General features: G+C 40.4%; 1 protein-coding gene across 3 annotated transcripts in view; it reads right to left on the reverse strand.

Moving 5' to 3' along the window:
• The window catches only part of AGO3 (argonaute RISC catalytic component 3), a 67,398-nt gene that overhangs the window by 46,062 nt on the left and 9,156 nt on the right, over nucleotides 1-12,180 (reverse strand). For all 3 annotated transcript variants that reach the window (XR_012642471.1, XR_012642472.1, XM_074976581.1), the window contains exon 2: nucleotides 3,265-3,436. Coding sequence is in view for 1 of the 3 variants with exons in the window: in XM_074976581.1 (XP_074832682.1) it covers nucleotides 3,265-3,436 (172 nt within the window). In the remaining 2 variants the exon portion in view is untranslated. The remainder of the gene's footprint in view (nucleotides 1-3,264; nucleotides 3,437-12,180) is intronic.

The raw sequence follows: 12,180 nt of genomic DNA on the forward strand, positions 1-12,180 counted from the left end.
TTACTTCCTTCTGAACTGCAGAAAAATATTTTGCTCTTAAACTCACGATGTTAAAGACAAGATACAAATTACATATTGCTTACAACAAATTACATTAAAAATATTTCAAGGCTACCAGAGTCAAGCGCTCAGCTGGGATGTGTTAGGTTGCACAGGCAACCTTGATTCCGGCACAGAACTAGCGCTTTGCTTTCTTCTAAAGCCTTGACATTTTTGTTCTTTTTAAGTTGTTTCCTACTTTACAAATAAACAAATGAAAAAAGTTTCATCATGTGGGCTCATATTGACCACAATATGGGCCATCAGTAGGGCTGAAACCTTTAGTTACACAGCAAAGGCCTCTATTGCTTAAGATAAGAAATAACTAACAGCAGTATTAGGCTTTTATTCCATGTATGACCCAATCATTATAGGGTGGGTGGAACATTTTTAGCGAGTTTCACAGCTGTTTGCTTGACAAAATATGAACATATGCTCAGAAATCCTGGGTTCAATACCAGGTTCAAAAAGGAGAGTGGTTCATCCCTTTTACTGCTATCTCTAAGCGTGTTCTGCAGTTCGCTCACACCTCACTGGTTCCTTGCACTCTGAATTCCAGCCAGAATACTTCCCTCCTTATTTCATGCTGACTGAGTTCTAGCAATGGGAACTCAGAGCACAGGAGAGAGTCTACTGCTTCCAACTACAATGCCTTGTACTATAGCGACCCCAGTCCCAAGGAAAACAATTACAGAGGAAGTCCTACTCAGCACCTGGAACCCTGGCCCACCCTACTCTATGTTCAATGCATAGAGCATCTTCAGATAATTTAGCTTCTATACTAATAAACCTTAGGGCATCTGCAAGTGTCAATTTCTAGGAAACCTGCAACATCCTAATCGGGGTAGATATTTATATGCGCAGCAAACAGCGACTTCTCTGAGCCAAGAGCACCCTGCCTGCCAAATTTTAAATACCTTATTCAAAGAGTACACAGGTATCACTATCTCAAAAGGAGGGATTTAACATAGGGATTTTTTGGAGCAGGGAAATCTCACCTTAGTAGTGGCAATTTAAAAATTATTCAGCTTGCGGAAGACACTTAGGATGAATATTAGATGAATTCTTGCTCTAAAATAGCTGCAGATGTGAAAGTTTTCCTACTGAACTACAAACCTAGAAAATTAAGCGGACTACCAAGGAGTTTAATTGGCCCAGTCATGCAGCTTTATGGACACAAAGGGCTTCTAGTGTTTCAATGAGTGGGGAGAGACAGAGGAAGTACCCGAGAGAAACCACAGAAGAATCATGAAATTGTAGGACTAGAAGAACAAAAGAATGGCCATACTGGGTCAGACCACAGGGAACACAGGATACTTCGGGCTACACACCAGTGGTCAAAGACTAAACCGAACAGGCAACCATCAAGTGACGCAGCCATTGCTAGCATTCTGTCCAATACGGGCTAGAGACACCGCCTCTGCCCCATCTTAACTAAGACGCATTGATGGACTTAGCCTCCATGAATTTATCTAATTCTCTTTTGAACCCTATTACATATAGCCTTGGCCTTCACAACACCCTCTGACAAGGGTGCTCCATTGTCTGACTATGGTCACCACTCCCCTTTCTGCACCCCAATTACCCCAGCCCCCCTCCCCCCAAGCCCTGGGCTTTGGCTATGAAATGGTGGGCTCCAGCCCACCGCCACAGGGTTTTGGGCTATAGCCATAGATTCTATGCCCCAACTGCATGGTGGCAGATGCTAGGCTTATGCTCACCCTGCCATCCTATTACCCCTGGACTCTGCTGTGTTCTCTGGTGTCTAGGTTTTGGTCAAAGATTCTGTGCCCTGGCCATGCACCAGTCGGTCCTGCACTCTGGCCAGGTAGCAGCAGGTGCTGGCCCCAGTCTCACACCCCCACTCTCCAGACTCCCACTGCATCCCCTGATATCCTATCCATCCCTCTATTACACCTGGCCCCCCCGCAACTGCCTTATCTTCCTTCCCCATCCAGGGCTTAAATTAACCTCCCCTGTGCCACGGTCAAGAAAGCCTGTTTCTGTGAAAAGTGTTATTTGTACTTTAATATCACTTTTTACTTCCTCCCAGGTATCCAGTCTCCTGATATGAAACATGATATTAAAACATGCCAATATCATTTTTCAGGGAAACAGACTCGCTTGATAGCAAGTCTGGGGTGGGAAGGAAAAGAGAGAGAAACACCACCACAAGAATATGCACAGAATTATTTGTTTCTATTCTGTTTAGGTCCAAGAAAGAACAGACAACCCTACACTATTTTCATTATCGCGTTTGCAATATCCTGCATAATAAATTATACAATTTAGACGCATACTGTTTAAGTATTTTAAGAAAACAACTTTCAGAGTTGGTAGCTGCACTCAGACACCCAAACTTTTTGTAGTGGAAAACCCCTGATTCAGTTTGTTAACAAAGTCATGCAAGATAGCAACACAAAACTTAATCAAGTCAAGGTATACCTCATCTAGTGCTTTTCCCATCCACAAGACGAAACTATTAGGTTGATTTGACACAACTGATTCTTGACAAGTCTTTCCTGATTGTTACATTTCTCCTTATCTTCTAGATGTCTGCAATCTGATTGCTTAATTATTTGCTCCCTTATGTTTCTGGGTGCTGAAGATGAAGCTGACTGGTTTGTAGCTCAGAATGAAGTCTACATAACTCAGCTACAGTAAATTGGGTGAACAAGAATACAAATTTGTAACTAAAAAAGCTACTCATGCCATTGAAAGAGATGACATCATAGCATATTCTATTTTATAGCAAATCGCTTAAAACTACAATTAAAATAAAAGTAGGCTTAAATACACAGGTAGGATCAAATCTTTCATCCTTTACTTTTGGCATGCTGAGTAGTACGTGTGAGAAATTTGGACTGTTACATTTAAAACTCAGTGATTACTAAAAAAAATTACTATTTTCCTTTCATATTATTATTAGTCAGCACAATATCTCCAATTAGTTTATCTACTTTGTTTCTACAAGATATTGCTCCTTCCCAACACCACTAGAAGACATATTATAAATAACTCAACACACACACACTCGGGAACAAATTTCTATTTGTAAACTTCAAGGACCATGCAGTGGAAGATACTGTGGGGGGTCAGCGACATCTCTTAAAATAAGGAACTGCAATGTAACTTCATAGCTTTTCATAATTTCAGTAGGGTCTTACAATACATAAAGATTTCAATATAGCTGGGACTAGCTTACAATTCCTATGACTAACTTACCTGTTCACTCTCCGAGGACACTTATCTGGTTTAATATCCACCTCATAGAGGTAGACATCAATCTTTGGGATTTCAACTTGGAAGCAGTTGGCCAGCAATTTAATAGGTTTGCCCATGGTGCCATAGCCAGGACGTCTGGGCACCATAAGAAGGGGCTGTGCCCCGACGGGTCCTGTAAAGGAAACAATACAGTTTAGAACCTGAATAAAATTGTTTAACAACATGTTGAAGTTACCAGTTGGTGCTATTATAGCAGTTACAATTCATATGCTCTTTATATTTGTGTATACACACTTCACAGAACAACAAAGCAGGTTATGCAATAATATCTGAAGTGCAAACAGCCTTCTCAGGACTGTAAACATATAATCTCATACTTAGTACAGAAGAGGTAAAGCAAGCAGTAGGAAAATAAAAGCATTACAAATGCAAGAAAAAGCCAAAGTTTAACACAAGACAGCACTGCAAGACCCAGATCAGTAAAAAAAGATACCATGCAACTGACCCATCAGCTTCCAGGAGGAAGACAAAGCGTTTCAAGGAGCAGTACAGGTCCATCCTCAAGTAACATGGAAAATGGGATGGAACTCTAAAGCTTTTCTTCTGTCAAAAGTATCAGCTCACAAACTTATAACAGCAACAGAAAAGTAGCTGTATTAGTCTGTATCTTCACAAAACAAAAAAGCAGTCAGATACCACTTTTTAAGACTAAAAATAATTTATTTTGTTTTATTTGAGCTTTTGTGGGACAGACCCAATTCTGAGTCAGAATTTCCAGATCCGAAGAAGTGGGTCTGTCCCACAAAAGCTAATCACCTAATAAATTTTGTTAGTCTTTAAAGTGCTATGTGACTGCTTTTTTGTTTTGAAATTATAGCAAGCAGATCTAACTCTCCACTAACCTTCCCACAGAGAAAATGAAATGGGAACTTCTATGACTGCTGTGATAAAAACTGGGGATTTTTCAACAAGCCACCAAAAATGTGTATTTTCTTATTATGGAAAGCCCATTTTAGCCCCTGCTAAAATAGAAATATTTTTAAAAGCTTGTTTACACATCATCCTAAGGGTAATGGACAGCAATACAACAACAAATCACAGAATGGTCTATATAGCCCAAGGCTTGTGTATTTGCTTGTTCACACAGTAAAATATGCAAGCACCAATGACATGATGGCCATGATCCTGGAAGGCAGAGATTATCCTTTTCAAACCAGCAGAAATGAAGGAACAAACAGTAAAAGCACCAGCTACAAGGTAGTTCAATTTGCTAAAATTAGTGACCCAGAAGAGAGGTGTAGCTAAAGAGCTTCAAGCAATGTCAGTGTGCTTCACTACTAAACAAACATATTAAGTTACTTAAGCAGCTGCAGGTATTACTTTATAACACCAACATATCTGAGAAGAAAGGTGCTTTTTATAATTCTGTATAAATATATGTTTCTGTCTAATTTATCTTTAGCATTCTACATTAATGCTTCTTGCTGTTGAAGTATCTTATCAGTGTCTGTCTCTCGGCTAAGATTCTCAGAACCAGAACTAGGTGACATAAGCTTTGCCCAGAACCAAGTATACAATTAATATTAGAAGAACTTTCAGTCTCCAGTAAGCTATGTCAGGAATTTTTTTTTTTTGTTGGTTGATCATTCTTTCCCATCAAGAAAACTATAAACCCCATCTTATTCTGGGTTGCTCTGGAGTTTTTAAAATTACTCACCATACAAAGGTCATGATTTGTAGCGTTCAATTAAGTCAGTTAAAAACTCTCCCCCTACTCCTACTCAGTGACGCAGATTGCACAGCTCCTGCCCACTTGCTTTTCCTTACAAGAGTTAAAATGTCAAGCACTGGAGAAAACTGTCTTATTTGCTATTTGATTAATCTCATATAATCATCCACAAATGGTCATTTCCCTTTTACTTTAAGGGGCACTGAGGAGAACAGGAGTTAACAAAGCAAGGTCTGGATTGTAAACATACTGTTTCACACAGAAAGATATGTCCAACACAAAAGCCACCAAAATCAGAAATCTTAACACGAGACTGAAAGTAAAAGCAAAAAACATCAAGCACCACCTGAAACATTCACAGACAATGCTTTGGAAACTACTGTTCCCAAAGCACAGACTCAGTGATTAACAGTGTTTGATACCAATACAATAAGAAAGAGCAGCTCTGGAATCAACTGTTCCAGATTCATTTTAGTCATACAGACATAAACTAGAACAAAATATACCTATAAGAAAACATCCAGGTCACACTTTTTAGAAAAAAAATCCTCCATACCAATGCCTCAATATCTTACAAAAATATGACTAAAGAGCATGAGTTCATGGAAGGCTCACAAACCTATGAAGTGCCACTGCAGCTAGCAGAATCAAAACATAGCTCCTTCTTAACCTTATTATAAGCTAATCTTCTGAGATGAAAATTAAATGTAAATGGTAAACACATTTATCAAAACCCAGTTTATCAAAACTTGATGATGCAAATTCTTAATTACAGTCAAGCAATGAAAAAGAGGGCCAGAAGGAAGAAAGAGCAAGAACTCACAATATGGTGGACTTTCTTTAAAACCACATTATCTGGAAAGTGTTTGCTAAACAAAATATTTGGGCCAACCGCTCCTCCTCCCACCGTAACCAAACCACAAATTACAAGACATATCCTAATTTTTGTGGCCATGGCTGAACAAATGATGGTACTCCATCCATCTACTTCTTTTGTTTACATCAACAAAATCCTAATGCTGCATTAGACAAAGTCTGGATAAAAAACTGATATTTCTTAAATTGGATTTTATTTAAATTGTTTTACTGTTTAAAAATTCATTCACAAAAACTCTCTCATTTAAAAAATAACAGCTGCAATTAAATCATCACAAACATGCAATACAAACACTTACAGTCTTATAAATATGAACTAATGGCTCTAGTCTGTCAAGTCCAACTACTAGCTCTTGCGTCTTGAAAGTTCTGGGCTTTCAATTTCTGTTTCTGAACAGGCTAAAAAGTCACATTCAGCGAAAGATACAAGCTATATAGAATTGTTTTTGTTCTGTGCTTATGTGGACGTTGGCCAGGGACAGTACAGAAGTTAGTCAAGACGTTGTCTTAAGACAGAGACAATATACGAAAGGATAGAGGCAACATAGAAAGGAAGAGTGGAGTAGACTAGGAAAAAAAAAAGTAAAGACATTATTCAGCATACACACACAGCTTCCTATATTCTCCCACACTTTTGCCACAAAAAAAAACTGTCATGGTTTCTGAGTGTAAGAGAGTTCCCATTTGTGAACATTTTGAAGAAATTCATTCTCTGGGTGAGAAAAAACCTAGATATCACCCAAGTATACAGTACAGGAAGTTGCAGCGGAGAAACCTGGAGTTGCCAGTTGGCATGTATTATGAAATAAAACATTTAAAAAACAGTGGCAATTATTTTGGAAATTCATGGCCACAGACAATAATGGTGATGCCCTAGGTCTATCCCTATTTGAGTTCAGCATAACTCAGATTTTTCAAGAGAACCCTATTCTGTAATTGTTTTCTCAAAAAATAGAAGTGCCAGTGAATTCAACAGAGTTTACTCCAAAATTAAGTGCACTCTAAGCACAGTCTTAGCCTTTTTGGTAATTCGATTTAAATCAGTAACTCAAATTGCCTTGATTTAAATCAACCCAGCTTGATGTAAACAAAAAATCCATGGGGTCTATCCTTCAAAAATTGAGTGTTGTACACGGTACACCTAATCCACAATGGACTATAAAAATAAGTTTCCAGCCTCAGCTTCTCCTACAAAACAGTACTCAACAGTAGAGCTAACAAAGGCCTCTCCTTTGCCAAAGTCCTTCTCTAGAGCCCCTCAGTCAGTTGCATGCCATGCTGCACTACACACATCCCTTGTCAAATGAGTACTTTACTGACAAGTACTCGTTAAAACGAGGGACGCATATACTTATCTTTGTTCACTAGACGTGTGAACTCCTCACTGCTCATGCGAGCCTTACTCCACTCCCCGCAGACACAACCTGCTGCAGCCTGAAACCCCGCTGGCCCTGCAGAACCAACCCACCTCAGTCTGAACCCCCCACTCTCCCTGTGGCCCCAACCCACAGAAGCCTGAACCCCCCCCCACACCTCATGGACCCAACCCGCAGCAGCCTGAACCCCAATCTACCCATGGCCCAACCCACAGCTGCCTGAATGCCTCCCCATCCTCCCTGTGGACCCAACCCACCGCAGCCTTAACACCCCACCTCCCCGTCCCATGGATCCAATCCACCACCAGGTTTTAACCTTCCCTCCCACTCATGGCCCCAAACCGTCCCCTGCCTTTAACCCTTCCCAACGCTCCTTCCCCCCACCTCCCCCAAAATGAAAGGTTAATTTATCTTTCAAAAGTAGCACCACATGCTGGCACTCCGCTAAGTTACAAAAGCTTGGAATGAATCGGAGACTTTTACATGTATTTTTATGGGAATTTAGTGGCCCTCTTACAACTTTTCACCTGTGAGCAGAAATCTGGGAACAAACTGTGCTCGTACAGCAAGGGATGAGTGTACATGAAAAAGTGCCTGTTTAGTATGCATTCCTTTCAAAAAGTGGTACAAAATGTGTGACATTCTTTGCAACTGACACAAACTGATGAAGAATCATGATGGATAACAAATGATAAATGCAAGCCTGAACAGTTACAAGCCCAATTTAGTTTAACTTAAACGACTGTAGCCAAATTAAATTGTGTTCTCTTTTTTGTGTTTGAGATGTAGGTTTTCAGACAAGACATTTTAAAAACATAATGCTCCATGTGTTTGCTTTCAGTCAATTCCTATTCGCCACTGTCCCAATAAATGTACATATGCTTGGAATGGTTTGCTTTTAAAAATATTTGGACATTTGTTTGTATCTTACAAAAATGTGTGACTCAAATCCTAGTAAAACAAGTAAATGAAGTGTTTGGATGCAAACTACTATTCCTATCACATCAGTGAGTCACTTATGCTCATATCTTAAGGTTTTCTAAGGCCAGTGAAAATAAATATGAGAACCAAAAATATTAGCAAACAAAAGTTACTTATTCTTAATACTATAAAGTAAGAATACAACTGACAGTACTAATTAATATTAAACTCACCCTTGCCAAAAATCATAAATATAGACCAGTTGGTTGAGGGTTCGTGTTTATTTTTAAAACTTCTTCTAAAAAATATTTCAGCAGCCCCTAACTCAGTAAGAAATAAAAAGCAAAGGTAACTCAGGGTGATCATAAGAAATAAAGCCAAAAACATACCAGGTAAAAGAAGTTAATTGCAAAAATCTTAGGATCATAGAACACTAGAACTGGAAGGCTCCTCAAGAGGTCATAAAGTCCAGTCCCCTGCCCTCACAGCAAGAACAACTATCATCCATATCAACCCTGTTACGTATTTACCCAATCTGTTCTTAAATATCCCCAGTGATGGAGATTCTGCAACAACTGTAAGCAACTTAGTCCAGTACTTAGCTACCCTGACAGTTAGGAAATTTTCCTAAAGTCCAACCTAAATCTCCCTTGCTGCAGTTTAAGCCCATTGCTCCTTGTCCTATCCTCAGAGGCCAAGAAGAACAATTTCTCCCCCTCTTTCTTGTAACCCACTTTCAGGCACTTGAAAACCACTACCATGACCCCTCCAAGTCTTCTTTTTTCTAAACTGAACAAGCCCAGTTCTTTCAGTCTTCCCCCACAGGGTGTCATAAGGCAGAGGGAGGGAACTTGTTCTTCCTTGCCTCCGAGGATAGAACAAGAGGCAATGGACTTCAATTGCAGCAGGGGAGGTTCAGATTGGACATTAGGAAAAAGTTCCTAACTGTCAGGGTGATCAAACACTGGAACGAATTGCCAAGGGAGGTGGTAGAATCTTCATCACTGGAGATATTTAAGAAGAGGTTAGATAGATGGCTTTCAGGGATGGTCTAGAAAGTGCTTGGTCCTGCCATGAGGGCAGGGGGCTGGACTCGATGGCCTCTCGAGGTCCCTTCCAGTCCTACTCTTCTATGATTCTATAGCTCATGTTCTTTAGACCTTTAAGCATTCTTGTTGCTCTTCTCTGGACCTTCTCCAATTTCTCCATATTTTTCTTGAAATGTGGTGCCCAGAACTGGACATAATACTCCAACTGAGGCCTAATCAGCTGAGTAGAGCGGAAGATTTACTTCTTGTGTCTTGCTCATGACACTCTTATTAATGCATCCCTAAATCATGTTAGCGTTTTTGCAACAGCATCACACTGATGACTCATATTTAGCTTGTGGCCCACTATGACCCCTAGATCCCATTCTGCAGTACTCTTTCCTAGACAGTCGCTTCCCATTTTGTAGGTATGAAGCTAATTGTTCCTTCCTAAGTGAAGTACTTTGCATTTGTCCTCATTAAACTTCATTCTATTTACCTCAGACCATTTATCCAGTTTGTCCAGATCATTTTGAATTACAACCCTATCCTCAAAAGCAGTTACAACCCCTCCCAGGTTCGTATAATCCTCACACTTAATAAGCACTCTCTCTATGCGGATATTTAAACATATACTACTATTTTCTCATTGTGTGTACAGAGATACAAAACTTTATCAAGTAGAAGTTAAATTGCCTGCTTTTAAGAGTTTTTCCTCCTTGATATTTTAAAAACAGTTTTTACAAGTTCTGTTGTACATACTGTAAAGAATTTGAAAGAGCGCTCCATACGTTTAGCTGGTGACAACACAAACTTGTGCACTTCAGTGTTTACTGTAACTTGCAGAATTGTATCTGGCACTAATGAGAGTAGTCTCTGTATGCTGATCTGACTAGAACTAGAACCAAGAGTGCTCTATCTGGATTTATTTAAAATAAAAGCTAACTTTGAGAAGACTTGTTCAGAAAATATGGATTGGGGTACTTTAGAAACAGTTTAATGTCATCATGAAGGGTGAACTTAGAGGAAGCAAGACATTGTTTTATTGACTAAAAGTTCCAACACTGGTAAGGAATCAGACAGATAAAAATAACTCAGTATTATAACCCCTATTTCACTTGCATATTTTAATTTTTCGTTTTGTTTGTTTTGTTTTTGGTAACCTAGAATGATGTCATGTTTTTCAGTGGTAATGGGATTTTCTTTGATTTCCACAGACTGGGCCTCTGAGCCCAAGCAGAAGCCTGGGGCCCCGTAAAAGGGGATTCTTTTCCCTGGGAGAGTTCTCTCCAACGTGTATGGAGCAAGACCCAGTCCGAGGAGAGTATGTGCTATACAAATCTGCCCTGCATGATTGAGCTGCAGTTGAATGTGTCACCTGTTAACTCCCCTTTCTTCTCTTTAAAGCTATCTAGGTAGGTGTTTAAGGCTGAGCTTTGCAGACTGACTAAATAAATACACTAAACTTTTTCATATCCAGCAACCCTGGACCAGGAGGTTTTTGGACATTCAAATTTGCCACTTAACAGAGAAGCAGCTGGGGATCCCCGGCAGGAGGGCAGAGGACCCTGGGAGCTGGATGGGGCATAGAGCCCCTGCTCAGCAGACAGGGTGCCGGGCTCAGGGAACTCCCAAAGCCCTGGGGCTAGGTGAATGCTGGCAAAGCTTTCACCCTGGCAGAAGCCCAGGGGCTCGGAGCTGGCCAGGGGCTTTGCCAGGGGGCCAGGTGGGGGGGGGGCAACACCGGTGGGCCCAGGGTGCAGGGCCGGGAGTCAGCCAGCATGGGGGAATGCAGCGGCATAGGTGAACATTGGCAGCCAGGGTGGGGGAAAACTAGCAGCCCTGGGGTGCAGGGGAACTCCACTGGGGAGGGAGCTCCACTGGCAGCCCCCAGGAATGGAACTTTGCTGGGGCCAGGCAGCCTGGAGGCTGCGAGCTGGCAGATTCAGCCCCAGGCCTGGGGCAGCCCCAGCCGGGAGAACGTGGGGCGAAGCCAGCAGGTGATGCCAGTTAACTGAGAGTTCAGTGGAGTGAATGCCAGCTGATAAGGGGTTTACTGTATTAGCCAAAACTCTCAAACAACAGATATTTTAGCCATAAGTAAATTTTAGTTAAGTTTTCCATACGTACAGTGTAGTGAAAGTAAATACAGTATAAGTTTACAGTGTACAATACTATTGTTATTGGTAAATACAGCATTCTGCATACGTTTGTCTCTTAATAGCTAATCAACTTTTTCTTTAGTATTATGCATTGCTAGGTATACCTCTCTATTAGTCAAAATATTCCGGATATCCGGCAACCTTCCAGTCCCAGGGCAGCCCAATATGAAAGAGCTTACCATAAAATTCTTCATTAATATTTTGCTGTTCATTTTTATTCTCATTTTAGAATTCTGAAATATGTCTCAAATGGATATGCTGAAAATCAGCTGTTACACTCCCTTTGTGCACATTCATGTAAGAAAAGTCCTAAGAGGAACCAGTGTCTTGCTTCTTGGAAGTGTACAAAATTTAATAAGAACCAGACCATAGATTGCAGTCCTATATGCCAAACTGTTCAGGCTTCCCCAGAAGTACTTTCAGTAAATGCCTGGAGGCTGCTGTTTCTGTACCATTCCCACCCATGCCTTTATTTCTACCATCTCTTCATTTGGTTGCATGGTGAATTTCAATTTGTGACTCAGAAGCAGAGCAGAAGAATTTAGTGCAATTTTAACTATATTTCAGTGAAAAGCCTAATGGGGAATACATAATTTGTTACACAATTACATTTGATTTTCTTTTGTGGATTTTCATCAGTGTATCTGTACAGATACTGCCCTTATTCCTAAGCTCGCTGAGTCCCATTGGCTCTATTCCATCGACTTCAGCGTGCTTTGAATCAGGTTTTGTAAGAACTGAACTTCTTACAAACTATGGAAATTTGTTATTTAGGATAAGTTTGATTAGACTAGTGTTAGAGCTCCAAATGCCAGTTCTATTAA

This window comes from Carettochelys insculpta, chromosome 24 (assembly GCF_033958435.1).
Source record: "Carettochelys insculpta isolate YL-2023 chromosome 24, ASM3395843v1, whole genome shotgun sequence".
NCBI classification, from domain to species: Eukaryota; Metazoa; Chordata; order Testudines; family Carettochelyidae; genus Carettochelys; species Carettochelys insculpta.